The sequence below is a fragment of the Rana temporaria genome, chromosome 2 (genome assembly GCF_905171775.1).
Source record: "Rana temporaria chromosome 2, aRanTem1.1, whole genome shotgun sequence".
NCBI classification, from domain to species: Eukaryota; Metazoa; Chordata; class Amphibia; order Anura; family Ranidae; genus Rana; species Rana temporaria.
Genome location: NC_053490.1, coordinates 513108874 through 513132253, shown reverse-complemented (window position 1 = coordinate 513132253; position 23380 = coordinate 513108874). Strand labels below are relative to the sequence as shown.

At 44.1% G+C, this 23380-nt stretch overlaps 1 protein-coding gene across 3 annotated transcripts in view; it reads right to left on the bottom strand.

The window, feature by feature from the left end:
• DSCAM (DS cell adhesion molecule) overlaps window positions 1–23380 on the bottom strand; it is a 712133-nt gene that overhangs the window by 30222 nt on the left and 658531 nt on the right. For all 3 annotated transcript variants that reach the window (XM_040338983.1, XM_040338982.1, XM_040338984.1), the window contains one exon: window positions 18709–19011. In XM_040338983.1, the coding sequence (XP_040194917.1) occupies window positions 18709–19011 (303 nt within the window). The remainder of the gene's footprint in view (window positions 1–18708; window positions 19012–23380) is intronic.

Below are 23380 nucleotides of genomic sequence, written 5' to 3'. Positions count from 1 at the left end.
ATGACGGATTGGGAGACTTTCAGGTTTTTTTTGGCGGGGGGGCAGCATTGAAGGACCCGGCCTTGGGGCGGCATTGAAGGACCCGGCCTTGGGGCGGCAAAGGGAGTAAATCCGGGCCTGGGTGCACTGACACTAACACTAAGAGGGGGGGGGGGGGGACCCGGTTTGGCATCTTTGCCCTGGGCACTGGATAACCTTGTCCCAGCAATGCTACACCCCCAACATGACCGACCACTGGACATCTGGACATGATCATAATACACTTCTATTACACTCTATACATAGAACACTACACCCTCAACATGACCGATCAATGGACATGGTCATAATACAATTCTTTTATCCTCTATACATAGAACACTACACTCCCAACATGACCAACCACTGGGCATGACTAGAATACAATTCTATTACACTCTAAACATAGGACACTAAACCTCGAACATGACCAACCACTGGACAGGACCATAATACAATTCTATTACACTCTAAACATAGAACACTACACCCCCAACATGACCAACCACTGGACATGACTAGAATACAATTCTATTACACTCTAAACATAGGACACTACACCTCCAACATGACCGACCACTGGACATGACCATATTACAATTCTATTATACTTTGTATTTAGAACACTACACCCCACTAAACTATAATTTGGTTGCTATTTGTTGTGGCACTTAAGAATCAGTATTTAAATATAAGATTAATTAGATTAGGACATAGGCTGACAATGTAGAATTAGGTGATGTCACTATTGTGCTCACTGTTCCCATTGTTGTTAAAGAGAGAAAGAAAATCCCTACCTCTAGCTAGATGGCTGCCTCAAAACCTCCTCTGCAGAACAAAGTACGGCAATTGAGCTGCAGAGAGACCACATGCAATACTGCTGCCTCGGCTTGCTTTTTTAGGCACTGCTTCCAACATTCTGGTCCTCTTTAAGACTGAGGTTAATGGAAAACTGACAGCTCCACCCAAACAGCACAGAAATAGTACAGATTCTTATTTAAGAATCTATAGCTGCCATGAAGTCCATAATGTGCTTTCTGCTGTGGCCCATCAATAAGTTGCTGTGCTATCGGGCTGTAGAACTACTTGGGTGACAACCCTGACCTTATCGTGCACCTTTCCAGATGCCAAACTACTTGCCTTGCTCTCAACATAGCTTTCAAGCAACTAGTGATTTCCAGTTTGCACCCTCTCTGTCCTGTACCCCCATACCCACCCCTTTCGCTCTCTTGGTAGGATTTAATTGCGGCTAGTCCAATAGAAATTTGTATCTGGTATGTGGCTAAAAAGAGACATCTCAGCTAATTTCAATAGCGTAGATGAATAATGATTTCATGGCTTTCGAAGGAATACACAAGTGAATTAAAGACCTTTGTTATACTGCCTACATTTGCTCTTCAGTGCCTTCGGGGGAAAACCACACCACTCTTTGCTGAACGATGCTACCTGCCAGGTCGCTGACTTCAGTATATACAGAGAAACATCTTGAAGGCACAGTCAGTTCTTCTGGCTGGTCTCCTAAAAGCCAATTTCAAGTAATAGTGCTACTAAAAATAGATATATCCCACTTCCCAGCAGAAACCATGACCTTGCACTGATTGTGTCCACTGGGTGAGCGTATTTACAGCCATAAATAGCCAGTTAGCAGTTACATTGTAGCCTGGGCGCCACTTAAGGGTCGTCTCCTCCAGCAAAGTTCAAAGCCCGGGAACATAAGATTTCCTAACTCTGCAGTAATGAGCTGTCCAAAGCGATTTAGCCAACAAACTCTCAGTTCACGGAAATGACTTAAATTTCCTTTGCACTTTTTTTCTTGCATGTTCTGCATTATTGTGGATTGATTTGGGAGATTTTAGATATCTGCATGCCCAATTTTCTACAATGTCCCTTGTGGACCAGTGCTATGAGCCTTATATAGGGGGGCACACTCCATGGGTTTTTTTGTTTTAATATACCGGTATCTCTTCTCCTCATGTAGCAACAATTCCACTCTATCCCAGGAGCTTTTACATGTCTAACCAACTGTCCAATAGGGCAACTCTATGGTTTGTAGAAAAAAGCCCTATTGGACAGAGAGAGGATGGGTGGTGCCCATATTTCCAAGTAATAAGAGAGTTCTTGTCTGGGCTATGAAATTTGATTGCTTTAAACTCAACTGTGTCCAGTATCCATTATGCAAGGACAGTTTGCTGCCCTTGCTGTTGACAAACAGATTAATCTTCGGCAAAGATGAATAAACCGCAAGTGATCCAAATGTAAAAAACAGGCCCTGGAGATCCTAATGGATACAGACCCCTCTATAAAAACGCTGGGAGCTAACAAAAGCCCTGTTAAGGTTTTAGTTGCTGGAGTTATGGGTCTACACAGAGCTGTGGACTACCCATGAGACCATAGGCGTCCGCAGAACTTTTTCAGGGGGGGGGGGGGGTCATTTTAAAATCCCCCATGATGCGCCCCTTTTTGACAATGTCATTAATGGGAGGGGCTTAGTCATTATTAGTCATTCTTCTCAAGACCTCCTACTCTCTAGCTCTATCACCTGCTCCCATGCTCGTCTCCAGGACTTTTCCAGAGCCTCTCCAAGCCTATGGAACTCCTTACCCCAATCTGTCTGTCTATCTCCTACTCTATTAGCTTTTAAAGGATCCCTGAAAACCCTCCTCTTCAGAGAAGCCTATCCTAATCCTACCCATACCCAACAACTGTATTTTCATTTGAATCCATCTGATCATCCCCCACAGCTAACTACCCTTTGTTCCACTTGACCCTCCCTTCTAGATTGTAAACTCTAACGAGCAGGGCCCTCTGATCATTCCTGTATTGATTCTTCCCTGATGTACTGTCTTCCCTGATGTAAAGCGCTGCGCAAACTGTTGGCGCTATATAAATCCTGTATAATAATAATAATAATTACATAAAGCGCAGGCATGCAAAGGTCTGAGAAACCTGATACAAAAGCTTAGTAGAAGGATCAAGCTGCCATTGTCTGATAAGCAATTTCTAATCTGTTTTTATGTTTAAAGAGGTTTTCACTACTGACTTTTCTTTCTGAAAATGGCAGCACCATGGCTCTGTAAGCTCTGGCTTAGAAAGCATTCTGACCCATGGGTCAGCATTACAGCCTGGTAAAAAGCATTTTTAGAAGGTTAGCAATGATATCTCCCATTTGTTTAAATAATTAAACATCTTGACCGCAATTATACAAGTAGTGCTGTAAGATGAGCTCCAAAACATGGACACAGGCTGCCTCACTTCAGGTAGGTGCTGGTGTAGGTGGACAGCTCACACTTAGCTCTCATTTATGCTCCCTTCCTTCCCTCAGGCTCTAAACCGTACTACCTTGACAAGATGGAGGAGGTGGGTGGAGGCAATAAAAAAAGAAGTTCCTCCTCCGCTCTGAATGCTGGGGCCTCGCCTCGGCCTCATGACATGACGTCACTGGTTGCTAGACACCAGGCGAGTCTAGAAACCAGTGCAGCGGGCAGCAGAGAGGCCAGCGGACAGTGCAATAAGAGAGTCTAGGGAGTCAGGACGGCGACGCTGCGGCTGAATGTAACAGTAAGTGACTGCCACAGCTTTGGTACCCCCCTGTGCAGCAGCTTGCAGTACCTGGGTGCAGTGCACCCTGGGCAACCGCCCAGGATCGGCCCTGAGTGTCTGTGTGCACCCCCCCTTGTTGATGCCCATGCATGAGACAAAGCTGCCTGGACCAGCACTGTCACATACAGTAAGTTACATTCTTCTCCATGCCCTGAAGTACTATATCCTGCTTTCCATAAGGGCATTTAAACCAAACGTGTTACTTTGCCATGAATGGGCAGACACAAGTTTAATTATGGGCAGGGCAAATTTTAAAGTAGACCCGTCACAACAGTGATGTAGGAACTGCTTCTGCTGACCTAATTTTTAATTAGTTTTCCTGACTTGTTATTTTGACCCAATATCTTTAATGCTTTAAGTAGCAGACATATTGCAAGGACCCCCACCTCCCACTCAAGGGTAAGAGTACCTAGGATGCACATGTACACTTTTCCATGGATAGCGTAACACACATTAGATATTTATGCCCGTGCCTGAGTGAGAAGAATCATTGCAGGGCCATCATTTATGTTTAACGTTAAAGCGGAGGTTCACCCTAAAAAACTACTTTCTACCATGCCATGCAGCATACTAGCGTCAGTTCCAGTATGCCTTTATTTTATTTTTTTGCGCTGTACTCACAGTGTAATCCAATAGTTTCGTTTTAGACACCCGCGGGGAATAGGCGTTCCTATCAAGAGGGGAACATGATTGACGGCCGGCTATGGCGCGTCACGCTTCCCAAAAATAGCCGGAGTAGGTCTCGGCTCTTCACGGCGCTATACGGCGCCTGCGCACAGACTAGGAGCTGACTGCGCAGGCGCCGTGAAGAGCCAAGTCCTATTTCGGCTATTTTCGGGAAGAGTGACGCGCCATAGCTGGCCGTCAATCATGTTCCCCTCTTGATAGGAACGCCTACTCCCCGAGGGAGTCTGAAACGGATTAAACTGAGTACAGCGGAAAAAAAATAAATGCATACTGTAGCTGACGCTAGTATGCTGCATGGCATGATAGACAAAAAAAACATTTTTTTTTTGGGGTGAACCCCCACTTTAAAGAAATTAGCTTTAGAAATGTCCAATAAGAACAATTTGGGGTATTGTTGTTTTGTGGGCACATGGAATTTTGAGGCCTTATAACTATTTACCTGATACAGTCCTGTTTTTTAAATATTAAAAAATAAATACCAAAAAGAAGATTAAATTATCGGTGTGAACTAAAATTATATTAAAAGTGTTACTGGTATTTACTGAAAAGTTTGATATCATTAGTGCAAATGTGCAAACATATAATATAAACTATAATCTTTTTATTCAACAAGTTCTCGGTTTTGCAAAATATATATATTGTATAAGGTGGGTTATTAACTTTCAAGCCAAAAATTCACATTTTAGCGCATTTGTAAAATATAGAAAAAAAAAGGGCTGACAGCGAAAGGGTTTAGCATTTTCTCCATATAAGGATGATGAATAGCGTCATTGAGCTATATTCTCAATGCCCCAGTGACCAACTGTACAGTTCTAGATATGCTTTTAAGGTCAATTCAAATATACAGGCTTGTTTTATTGTCTATGCCACCCCAGCACAATGAAAAGTATACATACAGTACAGTATATGTACAATCTGAAGTGCATTGTTCTTTCATTCCCATGAGTCCAGCCAATCTAGGAAAGTAAAGTCCCAGAGAGCCACTGTGATCCATAAAACCACTCTCATAAAGATATTACACTCTCTGGGAATATAACCCGGCACTTTAGAAAATGCCTTTTTTAGAAGATGAAATCCATTAAATGGTATGAAAATAAACAGGCAATCGATAGAGATGTGTAAAAAACACATTTGAGAGAGAAGAAAACTGACATATCATGCTACTGCATAGCTTTGCTTTTCACTCTACCAGCAATAGTCAACTTTCTTCATATGGGGGCCCCAAGTGCAGCCATTGGCATTACTCAAGTGCCACACATATTTTTTTGTAAATGTTAGAAAAGGCTGTTAGAGATACTGTAGACATACTACAGGAGATAGTCAAAGTCTACAGACAGGCCACAAGAAATTAGGACTGCAGACATACTACAGGTGATGGTCAATGGCTAAGGACATACCACACGCGCTATAGACTGTAGACATCATACAGGAGATGGTCAATGGGCTAAAAACATGCCACAAGAAATGGGGACTGCAGACATACTATAGGTGATGGTCAATGCACACCACACAAGAGATATAGACTGCAAAACACCATACAAGAGATATGGCCATAGACCATCTCCTGTTTGATGTCTACAGTCTATGGGCCAGATTCACGTAGAAGTGCGGCGGCGTAACGTATCGTAGATACGTTACGCCGCCGCAAGTTTTCATCACAAGTGCCTGATTCACAAAGCACTTGCAATGAAAACCTATGCTGGCGGACGCCGGCGTAAGCCCGCGTAATTTAAAGGGGCGTGTGCCATTTAAATTAGGCGCGCTCCCGCGCCGGACCTACTGCGCATGCTCCGTTTCGAAATTCCCGCCGTGCTTTGCGCGAAGTGACGTCATTTTTTCGAACGGCGACGTGCGTAGCGTACATTCGTATTCACGGACGTCTTACGCAAACGACATTGATTTTTAAATTTCGACGCGGGAACGACGGCCATACTTTATACAGCACATACGTGTGCTGTGTAAAGTTAGGGCACCCAAAACGACGACTAAATTTGCGACGGGAAACTAGACTAGCAGCGACGTAGGGAACGCGAAAAACCGCCATGGATCGCCGTAACTCCTAATTTGCATACCCGACGCTGGTTTACGACGCAAACTCCCCCCAGCGGCGGCCGCGGTACTGCATCCTAAGATCCGACAGTGTAAAACAATTACACCTGTCGGATCTTAGGGCTATCTATGCGTAACTGATTCTATGAATCAGTCGCATAGATACTCTGAGAGATACGACGGAGTATCTCCTTTGTGAATCTGGCCCTATATCTCTTGTAGTATGTCCTTAGCCATTGACAAGGCTGTCCGAGACTGCACACATACTACAGGAGATGGTCAAAGGCTGCAGACAGACCGCAAGAAATAGAGACTGTAGACATACTACAGATGATGGTAAATAGCTAAGGACATACCACAAGAGATATAGACTGCAGAAATCATACAGGAAATGGCCAAGGACATGCCATAAGAAATGGAGACTGCAGACATACTACAGGTAACAGGAGATGCCATGCCACTAGAGATGGAGACTGAAGACATAAACAGGAGATGGCCAATAGCTATGGACATGCCACAACAGATGGAAACTGCAGACATACTACAAAAGACTATAACCATACCACAAAAGATGGTCAGTGGCTACAGACATATGCCACAAGAGGTAGAGACTGCAGATATAGTACAGGAGAAGGAGATGGTCAATGGCCAAGGACATGCCACAATAGAGAGAGACTTAAGACATGCTATAGGAGATGGTTGATGGCTACGGACATGCCACGAGTGAGAGGGAGGCTAAAGACATGCTAAAGGAGACACCCAGAGACTATAGACATGCTATAAGAGTGAGTTCAATGTAATATTATATATAGTAACCCCATCCTACTATGTAACTATTTAGTGTATATAGAAAAAGTGAGGGAAGGGGGCGCTTGGATAAGTAATATTAAACAATATGTGTAATTATTATAAGTAAATAAAGTCCATTTGTAATAAGATGAATTATTTCAATCATGTGCAGAAGAATTATAGGTGATCAGAAAGTCCTCAGTGAAAGTATTCTGTATCTTGATTGAATAGTGAAGCCTCCACCAAATATGTGCAATTCACCCGACGTGAATAAATAAATTGGCTCCTTACCAAAAACAATGGACCCTTTAATTAAAAAGTGGTCAGATACGCCTGAGTTACACAAGGTAACACATGGTAAATGTAGATTCAATCAGCGATGATGTCTCACGTAACAGATCTCATATCCCATAAATAGAAAAGAAATGAAATACCACAATAGTGCATTACCGTTTTTAATTTTTAAAAGACAAATGTAAAAAAGGACAGCCAAATGGCCCCTTACTTGCTCCGGTGCCAAAGTCCCAGCACTGAGGCTACTGCGTGTGTTTCTGAAAGAGAGAGCGGGTCTCCGTGTAGCTCCGTGTGTGGCGTGCGTTCCACCTCCACCAGCAAGGACCCGGAAGTAGCGTGCGTCAGCGTGACCAGTGTGCGCCTCAACGTACGTTTCGTAAGAGATTATGTCATCAGGAAGCATCACTGGTCATGCATGGAAAGGTAAATAAAGCCCTAGATCGAATTTAAGTGGCTGGAAATGGGCCAATCGTAGCCTCAGTCCCGGTCTCAAGCATAACAATCAGACAAAAAACTTTATCGATAACAAATGAGCATTGTAATTCACCGCTCACTGGGAACAAACTGAGACTGCAATATAACAATATTGACATTGCGTAAATTAGCAGTGCAAAATTAAAAATTACTATAGTAAATTAAAATTGGTATCCAATAAATGCAACAAGGTCTAATACACTAAATAAACAGTCATTGCATTTGGCCCAAAGGTAAAAGAACTATCTTAAAATGTATATTTTATGACAATAAAATAAATAATAAGATTATGGTTAAAAAACCACTGAAACCAGTCAGTGGTAAAAATTCACGTAGACATCCATATAGGCACAACTGTAAATATTGGACAGATATCTTATTCATTGGTGAGGAAACAGTTTAAATCTAGTTCAATATTTAAACCCAAAGGTTGCATCGTTTGTAAACAATGCACCCATTTCGTTTGTTTACGTTTGCTGCCCCCCCGCCATCCTTCCCCAGGATGGCGGGGGGGCAGCAGAGTGACGAGCGATCGCTCGTCCACTGCTGCGGACGGCGCTGGACTCCAGGACAGGTAAGTGTCCTAATATTAAAAGTCAGCAGCTGCAGTATTTGTAGCTGCTGGCTTTAAATATTTTTTTTTCCAGCGGACATCCACTTTAAGGTAAAAAATACTTCTGTATGCAGCGCGCCCCCTTATATTTACCTGCGCTCGATCTCGATCCAGCACCTTGCTCAAGAGCAGAGACTCCCTCGGCTCTCTTTCTCCTCAATGGACAGAGGGTGGAGTGCAGGGGTGGGGCCAAGCACCCAAGCGTGCCACAATGGGAAATGGCTTCCTATGGAAGCATACTGAGAAGAGGAGGAGCCAGGAGCACTGGCGGGGGACCTGAGAAGAGGAGGATCGGGGCTGCTCCATGCAAAACCATTGCACTGAGCAGGTAAGGATAACCTTATTATAAAGTTAGTTTAAAAAAAGTTTGGGTTTACGTAATGATCTCCTCACCATGGAATAAAACCCTCTATAGTCTTGTACTCTGTATAAATGTATATCCCACTGACATGTTCTTTTGCCGGCATATAAGTGTGCAATGCTCAGGGAAGAGAAAAGAGCCTTCTCTTAATGTAATAGAGTTTAAGAAACAAAGTTAAAACAGCAGCAAACACTCCATGACATAAGTGCTTCCAGCACTATCAGATAATCGCATATGTATACAAAGCTTCTCTAAACTAGCAATAGAGTATGTTACTCAGTATCAGGCTTGTACCAATGTGTCCCCAAGCACAGTCTGATACGTTTTGTCACCAGGACTTCATCAGAGGCAAACTCAGAGCTTTGCAGAAACAATGGTACATGCCCACTACTTCGTAAGACATTCTATTACTAGCTTACTGAATACATATGCGATTATCTGATTGCGCTAGAGGCACTTATGTCGTGGAGTGTTGCTTGCGGTTTTAACCTTGTCTTTCCCTTTCATAATAAATGTATTCCGAGAAACCTCTTTTCTCTTTCCTGACCGTTGCACAGTCCTATGCTGATACAAGAACATGATGATTTTTTTAGTGGGATATTCATCTATACTGCGTTTCAAGTGGTTTTTATGCTACAGGTAAGCCTATATTAAGGCTTACCTGTAGCTACCCAGAATATCTCCTAACCTGCACAGTTTAGGAGATTTCTCCATCCCCTGCATGTGCTGATTTCAGCGGCACATGCGCACTGGGGCAAATTGAAGCAATGGCACATACAGACATGCCCACAAGAGAAGAGACGTCATCGGGGCTCCGGCCAATCACATCGCCGGAGCCGTGATACCAGGAAGTAACCCCCCGGGAGAGATGTGGCCGCCAGGGGGGGGGGGGGACAGGCCGAGGACCACTGCGGGGGCTTCGATCTCAGGTAAGTAATTAATAATGAGCCAGTATACTATGCATACTATGTTTTTTTTTTTTTTTTTAGATCGGGTTTACAACCACTTTAAAACCAAAGCAAAGCAAGTGTGATTCCATGGATAGGTGATGATGAAGTGCTTTTTGACTTACCTTAAAGCGGGGTTCCAACCACAATTAGCATTTTTTAAATGTATGTCCTTTCATCATGCGTTTTTAGAATATAAATCCGGTCACTTACTATTTTACAATCCGCCGCCGCTCCGCATAGTTATTCAAAAAAGATTGTGTAAAAAACTATGTCCACACCGTTGTCATTTTGCTTGTGGGCATTGTGAAGCCCACAAGCACTTACTTCCTGGAAGTCTTGGATAGGGAGTGATAATTGGGTAGCGCACTACATCCTGGGAAATGATGACACACATTTCCCAGGAGCATTAGAGGGAGATGATGTCAGAATCCTAGGTGATTCCAAAGGCAGATTTTGTGGGACTGCATAGCAACAGGCATTTCCAGATGAGTAAAAACATTTTTTTTTCTTCTTTTCTTTTTTAGGTCTAATGAGCACAATAATGAGAGAAAAAAAAATTGGGATAGAAACTCCACTTTAAGGCTGGGCTCACACTGCCGCATAGAGCAGCTCACAGCAGGGATCTGGTGCATCCCGGTTCACCGTTTCTGGTCCGACTTCAGTCCGAATTGTTGGCTGAACTTGGACCTGAAACGGACCAGAAGACACACAAGACTCCTGTGCAATTTGCACCGGAGCCGCTCTGGAGATGTGTGAACCGGTTCCATAGAGATCTCCTGAAATGCGAATTGGATGGGGGGAAAGTATGTACAAACATTGCATATGTACAGTATACATGAATTCTAATGGGTGTAGCACCCTCCTAGATATTTGCTAGAGTGTAGCTAGTTCATAATGTGGTCTCCTGCTTAATTGGAGATTGATAAGTAAAATATTATCTTGTCTGCCTAACAGAAAGCGGTAATTGTTTAGTGGATGGATCCTGTGTGACTCACAGTGCTGCTGCTGCTGTGATTGGCTCCTCTGTATCCGGGCAAATTTGGGAAGTGCTGGAGGAACCCATGTAGAGCAGCAGCATGAATATGAATGCCCTCTCAGCCAATTACAGGGAGTGGTGCCCCTAAGCATGCTGGGTGCTGATATTTATATTTGATGAGCACACAGGGGGCTAGATTCAGATAGGTTAGCGGATCTTTAGATCTGATTTACGTTACGCCGCCGCAATTTTTTGAGGCAAGTGCTTTATTCAGAAAGCACTTGCCTCTAAAGTTGCGGCGGCGTATCGTAAATCCCCCGGCGGAATTCAAATTCCGCGGCTAGGGGGCGTGTACAATTTAAATCAGGCGCGTCCCCGCGCCGATCGAATAGCGCATGCGCCATCCGCAAATTTTCCCGGCGTGCATTGCTCCAAATGACGTCGCAAGGACGTCATTGGTTTCGACGTTAACATAAATTACGTCCGGCCGTATTCAAAAATTCAAAACTCGGCGCGGGAACGACGGCCATACTTAACATAGGATACGCCGCACTTACCCCTCCTATAGCAGGGGTAACTTTCCACCGAAAAAAGCCGAACGCAAACGGCGTAAAAAAAAAGCGCCGTTTCTGAATCGGCGTAAATGCTCATTAGCATATTCGATGCGTAAAAGATATGGAAGCGCGACCTAGCGGCCGGCCTGGAATTGCAGCCTAAGATCCGCCGGTGTAAGTCACTTACTGTACACCTGTCGGATCTTAGGCATATCTATGCGTAACCTGATTCTATGAATCAGGCGCATAGATACGACGGCCGGACTCAGAGATACGACGGCGTATCAGGAGATACGCCGTCGTATCTTCTTTATGAATCCGGCCCACGATCTTGATCTTCCTCCAGAGAGGTCCAATTGGGGAGGGGGCTGCCATGCAACCTCGGGTGGGAGACCTGAGGGCCTGAACACTGAAACCCAGGGTTCTCCTGAGAGCTGACCAAGGGAAGATGTCCATGGATCCTGTCTGGTAACACGCACGAAAGTGACATGCGAACGGAGCCTGGTACAGATCCCTAAAGGGATCCTAGGGACTGGTGTTGCTAAATCCTTTACAACTTTTTTTGGGGGGCTTTTTAATGCACTTAGAACGTGCTCTATTGTGTTACGCTGGTTGTTGTTTCCAAGGATACATTAAGTCAAAAATTGAAAACAAGGAATTTTTTTTCATGATTTCTCCATTAGCACAAAACAACAAATACTAAGGGACCCCTTATGTGTATGAACAATCATACTTCATCATTCTGTAATTATATAAAGCACAGTGTGGGACAGCATGCAGAAATCAAGCCTACACAACTGAACAGACCTATTGATAAGAAGGAGAAACATTTTAAAGCAGAACTCCAAGCAATTCAAAGTAGAAAAAAAAAAGGACGCAGTAGGGAAGGAAACGGTAGTGGGTGGAGACGATAAAAATGTGTTACTTATAAACACTGACTGGGGCAGTGAGATAGATGGAAAGATCATTTTTGAGAGATTAATTTTAAAGAGAAGAACTCACAAGTGGATCAGTGATATTCTGAACCTCCATGGTAGGTACACGTGTAGGCAGGTGCAGTCCAAGTTCTCCACTGGCCCGCAACCGCAGTAGCACTGCAGATGGGAGAGGAAGTCAAGAGGAGCCCAGTTCCTCTATGGTTCCCTCGGTCACAAGAAGGCAGCTCTCTGATTGGATGTGGGTGCCCCATGTGACTTTGGTGGCCATCTTGTGAGAGATAGAATCTATTTAAGACCCTGACTCCTGGGCTTGGTGCACATTTTTGAAAGTGGCTACAGTAGGGACAGGTCCCCTGTCTGTCAGGGACAGTACTTCACGTCAGGGAGTAGGAAAACTGCAGGGGGACACCATCCTTCCTGGAAACCTCGCCATTTGGAGGCCGCATTCCACTCCTCGAGAAAGATGCTGTTAGCACCTCTGTGTCTTCAGTCTACTTTCTCATCATTGTTACAACTTGCGGGTGTTCCCGGTCGGGTTGCCTTTCTGCTGGGTCTGTTGTGTATTGCTGGACTTCTATTACAATATCTTTCTGTTACTGCACTTGGATTGTGTTTTCTCCCTGCCGTATCGTACTAGACCTACCCACATATGGCTGTAGCCTTAATCAAGAATTACTTTTAATTTTTTTTTATTATTATTTACTTGTATTTTCTCCCTGTTAGGGCAAAAGTGTCAGACTATAGGGCCATTCTATCTGATACTTCAAGCTCAGCTCTGAAATTGGACACTCAAAGAACTGCCATATACCAATCTAAAAAACTTAAAGTCATGCCTCGGAGCTTAAACAGGGTTGAGAACTCTCTTTTCATATTACAGCACCGAAGCAGCCAATCACCAAGCACTAGTACTTTTACATAGGAGGAAGGGGAGAAAGTCACATGCACCCTAATGCTTGGAAATGCCGAAGATTTTCCTTTCTTTGCTTCTGCTGGCTGAATAGAGCAGTGGGGGGATCAATAGAGGGAATTTGCTGCAGATAAGGCCACCATTATAGAGAAATATCGGTGAGGGGATGCACTGGACACCTTTTCCAACATTGTGCTATATATGCTGGGTGTCAAGTGCGCCGCTGTGCCATTAAGGAGGGGTGGGCTCTTAAAGCATCAAGGCTGCATCACTTTCAGTTCCGGCCGTCACTTCCGGTTACGGTGGATGCGTCACTTCCGGTACCGGCGGAAACCGAAAGTGATAGTAATTTTTATTGCGCCATCAATGAGAGTAGTGGGAGTCATTGGGTGTAGTAGGAGGTACTCAGAGTACAAAAGACAGCCAATCACGGACTCCATAAGTTTCTGTGGGTGGGGCGAAACGCATCAAGCTAAGGAGAATCTGTGAAGGCTGTTTGTATGCCAAGGTGGCAATTTCGCACGATTTTAAGGGTTTTGATGTAAGTGTAATAAGCTATGAACCTTTTAAATACATTTTACTGTATTACACTATATACCTCTTCTTTCCTCATTGCTTAACTTTGTCACAACAGATGCACATTGATCGTTTAAATTTGGAGAACCCAGACCATCCGTTCGGGTCCATAATTATTTTGGTGGACGTTAGGAGATACACCTCCTTGATGACCAGCAACATCAACCCCTTCTGCGGATGGGAGATACCATACTGATACAGGCGTATTCATATGTGGATGGGAGACACCATACTGATACAGGCGTATTCATATGTGGATGGGAGACACCATACTGATACAGGCGTATTCCAACATCTTTCTGGTGAGTGGGGACCCAAGATGGGAGCACAATATACCACCTGAGAATTTTTTAACTTATCACCAGTCCAGTATATTGCATTTTGATGGACTTTATTGATTGTATTTATTCACACTATTAGCACTGAGCACTTTATATATTTTTATATATCTTATATTGTATATAACGATATAGATTTATGTATGTTAGTAGTTTTATAGGAAATATATGCACCTATTATACACTTATATTGATATTTATCTTTTATATTGCCATAGCGTGGGTTCTTTATTTCATTTTCCCTCCAGGCTTACCTGTCCTCTGCCTATCCATAATAATGCATGTGCTTCCACTGCGGAGGCTCTCAAAATTTAGAGTTAGGACTACAGAAAATAATGGGGTGCCTTGACGGGGCTCTGTAGTGTACGCATGTGTTTGCAAACAAAATCCCTGTTTTTAACGCATACTGTTAGACAGGACAATTCGGTTGGTTGCAAGCTGGTGGGTAAGTTGAGTTTGGAATTTCTTTGGTTTTGTTTTGCATGCCTTGCCATTCCATGTGTCTCTGGCCGCAAAGGCCAGTAATAGGTGAAGACAGTGGTCATTTGTTTGCACCATTAGTGAACCTGTAGCTTTGTACTGCATGGGCAAAGCAAATGTCCCCCTTTAAAGCCACAATGTGCAGTGAAATCAGAGTAAGCAAGACTGGAGGAGAGGCTGGAGCTCAGCTTTAAGGTCTTGCAGTACCGTGTTTCCCCGAAAGTAAGACCGGGTCTTATATTAATTTTGTCCACAAAAAACACACTAGGGCTTACTTTCGGGGTAGGGCTTATTTATTTACGGAATGTACAAATTTTACAAAGATTCTGTGTCCCCCTGTCACCCCCCCCCCCAAACTGTCAGGTCAGGAGTCATTACAGTATTTTGAGAAAGACATCTTGGCACTGTATAAGGTGCAGTACCATAGAAAATACCTTTTACCATAGGGTATACAGCTCCCAGGTGTACCGGTATTCACCTGCTCTTCTTTCGTCATCCAGGAGGAGAGAGTGAGAGAGAAGAGATCCCGCTGACGTCAGAGCGCTCCGCGCGCTGAGGAGGATTGGGCTGAAGACGTCAGGTGGGAGGAGAGAGAAGAGCCGAGGTCACCTGTCATCGGCTCGCTCCGTGCAGTAAGAAGGGAAGGGCTGAAGATGTCAGGGGGGAGGAGAGGAGGAACGAGAAGAGCCGGCCCGCTGCTTACAGTAAAGAGGGACGGGATGCAGACGAGGCGAGAAGAGGATGGATCAGCAGTGGCTTTAAACATAACGGTACCATATTTTTTAACACAGTAATAAACGGAAACACTGAAGCAATGTATTTTTAATGAACTTTGACTAGGGCTTACTTTCGGGGTAGGGCTTATATTGCAGCCCGCCCCCAAATTCACGCTAGGGCTTACTTTCGGGGTAGGGCTTACTTTCGGGGAAACACGGTAGCATTGATTGTAAACCATACCAGTCAATGTCAGGCTAGTGAACACCAAGAAGAATCTGCAGACATCAAAGTGAAAAATCATAATATAGTTTAAGCAAACACCACCACTTATTGACTGATTGAGTGTCTTGACCTTACTTGGTACACAAATTAATTCCGGGACTCAGGCATTTGAGCGTTCCTCTTTTTTGTTTGTTCCAGGTTCAACCACCCGTTGTCCGAAGACACAGTTAATGTAAGGTGTCTGCCAAGCACAATTAAAATTACAAAACCATGAAATTAAAATGTAGATTTTTTTTTTTTTTTTAAACCAGCTGACTAAATGAAAAGACTACGGCGGAAAAGTTTTATGGCTTGAAGTTAAATATGCTGCTTGTCAAAATATTTGACGGTTGGGTGATTTCCTGATAACAAAGTGGAGGTATTGTTTTGTTCCCTAAACATTCTCGTTATGAAAATCTTCAGGTATAAAAATAAGCCCAGGCGTTTGAAAGTCTAATGTCGGCAGGAAAATCGTACTTTAGCATACTGAAGAGGCTATTAGACTACAGAATGTGACTGACTCGTACATAATATATAAAGTAGGGTTTCAGCTTTTGATTGAGCACAGCGGGGTTCCCGTGTAGCCACCGGAACAGGAACTAAAACTTAAGTTTATCTAATGGCATTAAAGACTGCAATGAAAGCCTGAGAGTGGTAGGAATATATGTATTTTGTAAAGGCAGGCAGGCAGGAGAGTGACCTGGATATGGGCAGAATAATGAAGCTTGGAGATCTCTGTCTTTTGGTTATCATCAAGTGTACAACCTGTTCTGATCAGTGTTCAGTAGGGGTGCTCCATCAGCATTCTAGTCTTTTGGCTGGGGTGGCTGGCTGTATAGTATTTCTGCTGTTATGATGGAAGCCCTGCGGGACCTTCCTCGTGGGAAGGATTCAGAATTAAGTGCCCTCCTCTTCAGGATTGGACCATTTTACACACCTTGTGCACGTTATTGTATGTCTTCATATGCACATTTTTGGTTCACATTGTGTTTCGTTTTTCTGCACCGCAGTGTGGGCTTGATAAAGAAGAAAATGGGTAAAATAGTGAAGCTTGGAATTACATTTGGGTACTTACTTGCTGGATATACCCTTTACCTGTTATTAGTGAGGAAATACATTATTATCATTACAGGAACAGGGAGGCATTCTTATTCATCAAACAATTAAGTGCCTAGTTTCTGAGCAACCTGTCATGGACCTTGGAGTACTGGAGTGTTTCTACTTGAAATCCTAATTCATGTATTACAGGATATACTGAGACATTTGATGGTCCATTATGTGATAACCCTGTTTTAAAGCCTTTTGATTATCAGAGGTAAATATCTTCTGTCAGAGACAGTCCGTTTGGCTAAAAACTGTGGATTGAAGGTTAATTGAATTTATCATGTGTGTTTGAAGATGTATGTGTTTACGCTAAAAGACCTTGTATTGTTCTAAAGATCAGAAGTCTCCTGTCAGGAGTATTGAATTAGCATGTTATTATCTAAAGGAATGTAACCTTTCAGAGGTAGTAATTAAGTTCTGTTAAATAGACCGGGCTATTGTGTACATTGATTACCTTCTGTCTCAATACACATAACAGTCTTTCTATCCAAGCTATTGGACCAATCCCTGTTGACTAATTTAAGTCCTCATTTGCATGGTTAAGGAGGACCTGAGTGAGGACTGCATATACTTTACAATTGACCAATAGGAAAGCAGTTGTTGGGGGTGGGATGTTCCAAATTCTGTATAAAAGTGTGCTGTGTACTTGAAAATAAAGAGTCCTGTTTGAACGTACATACAGCCTGCCTGGTGTTTGTTCTTAATGGGTCTGAACGGTACATAGCTGTAGTTCGGATCCCGGAACCTTGGATGACTGGACCATCAGACGTTGCAATCTGCAAGCTGACTCAATAGTAGCAGAGGAGTGTCGGGAGAGCAGAACTGGGCGAGCAAAGGGTCTCGGCACACAACCAATCACAGAGTCCAAGGCACTGACATAAGTGGGCGTGTCAATCCTTTTGCAGATTATGACTTTCAGAAAAGTCAGTAGTTGCACTGGAACTTTGTATACTACAGTAGTTCATATGGAGGGGAAAGGAGAATACTTAGGTGAATGTTACTTTATAATGTCTATTATGCTAAGTGTAACTGATGGGCAATAACAGTATTTCAGTACTGTTTGTTGACAATGATGTAAATCAGGGGTCTCCAAACTACGGCCCACAGGCCACATCCAGCCCACTACAACTTTATATTCGGCCCTCAGCTAGGGTCAGTGGTGTATCCTTAGTGTGCGCAGATTGGGAATTAGTGTCAGCAGGGCTGCCTATGGTCTCTGCTTCAACCCCCAATGTAATAGGGGACCCTGATGTAAGGGGAACTCTGATAGAGACCATGACATAAGAGGGACTATAATACAAAAGGAACTCTGAAGAGGGCACCCCGAGGAAAGGAGGATTCTTATAGGGACCATGATATAAGGATGACTCTGATGGAGACCCTGATGTAAGGAGAACTCTGATGAAGACCCTGATGTAAGGAGGACTCTGATGGTGACTCTGATGTAAGGAGAACTCTGATGGCGAACCCTGATGTAAGGAGGACTCTGTAGGTGACCCTGACGTATGGAGAACTCCGATGGGGACCTTGATGCAAGGAGGACTAAAGGGGAACTGATGAAAGGAGGACTCTGATAAGCACCCTGATGTAAGGAGAACTCTGAAGAAGACCCTGATTTAAGCAGGACTCTGATGGAGATCCTGATGTAAGGAGGGACCCATGCTGTAAAAAAATGTCAATGCAAAAAACGTAAGCATGAATACTGAATTTACATTAGACAGTCAACATTTCAATACTAGCTGCATTCCTGGGTACTGCTATTGGCTGGCTATTAAAAACGACAGGCTGGAAGCACACAAGGAAGTACTGTAAGCTTCAAAAATCACTTGATTTGTTGCCGCATGGGTTGGAATTACATTGTCTGCACAGGTGCATTCATTTGTACATGCCCCATCACTCTCTTCCCTTTTGGACCCCCAGTTAAAACATTGCTGTAATTTCAAAGCCAAACGGTAGAGCTGTATCCTCCAAAAGATAACTGAGCAGGTTCTGACACAATAATATTGGCTGCCATACTCTTACCTGGCCGATGTGCCTTTGGGGCTGCCATGTTTTGCACCTTTCCTCCGTCCAGGGGTTTAGGGGGCGATGCAGTAAACCTGCATATCCCGGACTCTGAGGGTGTGCTAGAGGTTATACTGTCCGTGTACTCATTAGTCCCTGCTGTGAGCTGTTCTGATGATGTGTCTGATATGAAGCACTCTGTGATGGTGAACTTGGCATGTCTTAGCTGCTCCTCCATCTTGGCATGCTCGTATGCCCTTGCTAGCTCTTCATAGGTAGACGAGGCACTTTCCGTGGAGACCATGCTGCTCCTTGCTCGGTCTGCAAAAAGCATAGCACATTTTTATTTAAATGAAGCCATTTACTGGTATCAACAATAACAAATTGTCCCCCCTGTAACATAGTTTATTACATGAATACCTGGTGATCCTGCTAGTAACTCTGTTATTTTACAATTCCCTTTGACGGACCAAGCTGTCTAGCAAAAGTGGTGGTTAGGGGGTTGAAACAAACAATTTAACACTCGCAGGGGTGTATACAATGATCAGCTTCTATTCATTTATAAAAAAAAACTTTATTCACAAAAAGGAATTTTTTTGATTATTAAAAGTTTTAGCTGGAGTTTGGCTTTACACCGTTAATCACTAAGGTAAAGTCTGTCTAAATATACTAGTCCATCCAATGTGGATTTGCAATGCTGCTGTCCAAGGATATCTCAGTTGTTCCCCCATAGATGCAGTGGAGGAGTAAAAGTAGCCAACCTAAGGGCTTGTTCACACTCATGGTTGGGGGGTGGTAAAACCCTATGGTTTTACCTTCTCTCCCTCATCCCCCTGACCTCCCCCTCTTTAGTTGCAGAGGCAGCAGCTGGGGGTGTACACATGCCGTGGCAAGAATTATATCCTGTTGCTTTCAGCAGGCGTAGCATTCATTGATCGTGAACCATTATTCCAAGGAATGGTGGCACTGTGCCAAGCTCTCTGTCCCCTGCCAACCCCTACATCCCCTGGGCCAGGGTTGTGGGAATAAGGCCCTTGTCCTCATCAACATGGGGACAAAATGATTTTCCTAGTGCCCCCCCCCCCCCCCACCATGGCACTGTACCCTCTCCATATTTAGGGCACGTGGAATGGTATGGTTCACGCTTAGTGCCTCTCCCCTTTCTGGCCAGACAGGCTGCATGCCTGGCTAATTGGATGGTAAGAATTTTCAAAAGGGACTCCACTTTTTTTTGCCTGTGGTCTCCCTTGAAAATCTCCACAATTTCTCACCCACCCTGTTCCATATTTTACCAGAACAAAGCTGGCAACCTTATTTTCACTTTAGTGTAGCACCTTCCCAGTGTAAAGTTCAAATTACCAGCCTGAATATTTAACATGCCTTGGCCTATCCCTTAAGAAGAGTGCCCAGAAGGTGGCTGGGGAAGTGATAAATAACCCCGGAGTGTTCTCTCTCTCTCTCTCTCCAGGAGGGTTCCAAACCTTAGAGGAGAAGCCTGCTGCTTCTCTAAGGTAGCCCATTGACCATGTAGCTGTTCTTGAGGCCTCAGCAGTGTGAGGGTGGATTGAGGGTCTAGACTAGAGTGATCTTCTGAGGAGCTGAAGGACTTCACAACAACGGATCGGGTCTGGAGAAGAATCATCTCCCTCACTGGATTGTGCCTTGGGGAAGCTGGAAGGTGTGCAACTGTTCTGGGGACTCGTAAATAATGACCCTGAACTGATTCCTGGTGACTGTGAGTTTGGGATAAAAGTGCTACAGTTGATGAATGCTCTCCTTGCCCAGCCTATCAGTTTAGGTGGACAGCTGTGTCTCGGTAGGTTTGCAGTTGTGCCTGGTGCCATACTATTTCCATTTTTGTATGCTGGATTGAACAGAGCTCCATGAGATGTTCAAAGCTTGGGATATTTTTTATAACCTAACCCTGCTTTAATCGTTTCACAACTTTATCCCTGACCTGTCTGGTGTGTTCCTTGGCCTTCATGATGCTGTTTGTTCACTAAGGTTCTCTAACAAACCTCTGAGGGCTTCACAGAACAGCTGAATTTTATACTGAGATTTACATGCACACAGGTGGATTCTATTTACTAATCAGGTGACTTATGAAGGCAATTGGTTCCGCTAGATTTTAGTTAGGGGTTTTTGAGTAAAGGGGGCTAAATACAAATGCATGCCACACTTTTCAAATATGTATTTGTTTTTCCTTCCACTTCACAATTACGTGCCACTTTGTGTTGGTCTATCACATAAAATCCCAATAAAATTAATTTACGTTTTTGGTTGTAACGTGAAAAAAAATGGAACATTTCAAGGGGTATGAATACTTTTCTAAGGCACTGTATCTAGCCCTGTAAAGAAGATACTTACCTGTTCTGCAGCCGCTCCAGTCCTACGCTGAGCTGTCAGCGACGGCTTCAGCATATGGGCGTATGCAGGTGAGGCAGCCGACAACGGAAGCCCCATAGTTACTCTATGGGTGACGTCACTTCCCAGGCGTTTCACAGCCGTTGTCGGCTTTCTTTCTCTACACAGCAGCCGCCGCTGGAGACTGGAGCAATTTGGCTTCAGAAAAGGTACGTATAGCAATTTTTTCTTTACAGGATTAAATAGATTTAGAATGTGGCTGAGAGTAGGTTTAAAGTTAGATAGGTTTTGTCTGAACCTCTACTTTAACAATCAGCTTGCAGTAGCTGTAATCAATCCAGGCTTTATTATGTTCCATGCAGAAAGCTGCGTTTTCATAACGATATTCATAACGCACGGGAGAGTCGTAGAGTACCAATAATTTTTTCGATTCCATCAGACACAATGAGTACAAAATCCAGAAGAAAATGATGCATATTGTGCGTCTGAGAGCAGTCTGCGGACAAAGCAATCCAGACAATAAATATAATCTTGTATCACCGGGTAATACAGTTTCTAATCTAGTTTTGTTGGGCGGGCTGATAAATTAAGTTACCATAGGAACAGCAATAAAAATCAGAGATTTACTTTCTGGGAGAATTAGAGAGGGAACTTTTTATCTGCTCCCAGAATTTCACTTTCCTGCGGCTCTAGATTATTCTCATTACTTCTGGGTTCTGTTTAGCATGAGCGTAAACAGGAGATATAGATCGACTGCAGCCACATGGGTCAGCCAAGGGCCAGAATAATGTTTTAAAAATAGGGAACAGCAAAGCGCCATTCTTCACAAATCTGTCTATTTCATTTAGTCGTCGTAAAATCTTGTAGTTTCTATTTCAATAGGAAAAAATGCAGCCCCTGCCACCACCACCTGTCCTGCCTTGTTGCTAGGGTGCTACTAAGATACTCTTCAGACATTACAGATCACCCCAACTACAGTGCGGGGAAAAAAGTATTTGATCCCCTACTGATTTGTACGTTTGCCCACACTACGCCGTGAAGAACTGAAATCCTGCAGAGTCCACAAGGTCCCTCTGCAGCAGGGATGGACTGACCATTGGGACTACAGGGAGTTTCCCGGTGGGCCGATGGCTCAGTGGGCCGGCTTCAGTGACAGCGGACCGCCGCCCCCCTCCGCTCCTCTGTCTCTCCCTCCCCGCAGAGCTCACCTCCTCTCCCTCCCCGCAGTGATCACCTGGGGGGAACAGAGAAGCAGGGGGAGGACCAGAGGAGCAGGGGGGACGACAGAGGAGCATGGGGGAGGGGACAGACAGCTGACTCAACAGCTATGGCCTGGGAGTTTCTCACTTCTGCCTAATCTTGTCCCATAAGGGGGGGCACCAAACTGATTCTTTGCCCCGGGTGAAATAATGTCTAGCTCCCCCACTAGTGCTGCCTATAAGAGTACCAGTACCAGCCGTTCTACTCTAATAAAGTAGAACGGCTAGTGGCTAGTGAAGGGGGAGAGGGGGCTTGGGTGGCCGGGGGGGACGGGAGTTGTCTGGCCGCCATAGGAGAGACATGTCAAAGTGGGCCAGTCTGGAAGAAGTCCAGGGCCAAAGTTTTGTCCCAGTCCAGCCCTGCTCTGCAGAAGAAAGCACATGTCCAGCCCATCTGAAGTTTGCTAATGAACAGCTAAATGATTCAGAGGAGAACTGGGTGAAAGTGTAATGTCAGATGAGACCAAAATCAAGATCTTTGGCATCAACTCAACTCGCCGTGTTTGGAGGAGGAGGAATGCCGCCTATGACCCCAAGAACACCATCCCCACCGTCAAAACATGGAGGTGAAAACATGTAACAAAAAAGAAGGGCAGAGAGAAGTAAAGAGAGAGAAAGAGAAGGAAAGAGAGAGAGAAGGAAAGAAGGAAAGAGAGAGAAATAAGAAAATAAAGGACAGAGAGCGAGAAATAGAAAACGAGAAAGAAGGACAGAGAGAGAGAGAGAGACACACAGACAGACAGAAGGAAAGAGAACGAGAAGGAAAGGGAGAGAGAGAGAGAGAAAAGGAAATGGAGAGAGAGAGAGAGAGAGAGAAAAGGAAAGGGAGAGAGAGAGAGAAAAGGAAATGGAGAGAGAGAGAGAGAGAGAGAGAGAGAAAGAAAAGGAAAGGGAGAGAGAGAGAGAAAAGGAAAGGGAGAGAGAGAGAGAAAAGGAAAGGAAGAGAGAGAGAGAGAGAAGGAAAGAGAGAGAGAGAGAGAAAAGGAAAGAGAGAGAGAGAGAAGGAAAGAGAGAAAGAAAGAAGGAAAGAGAGAAAGAAAGAAGGAAAGAGAGAAAGAAAGAAGGAA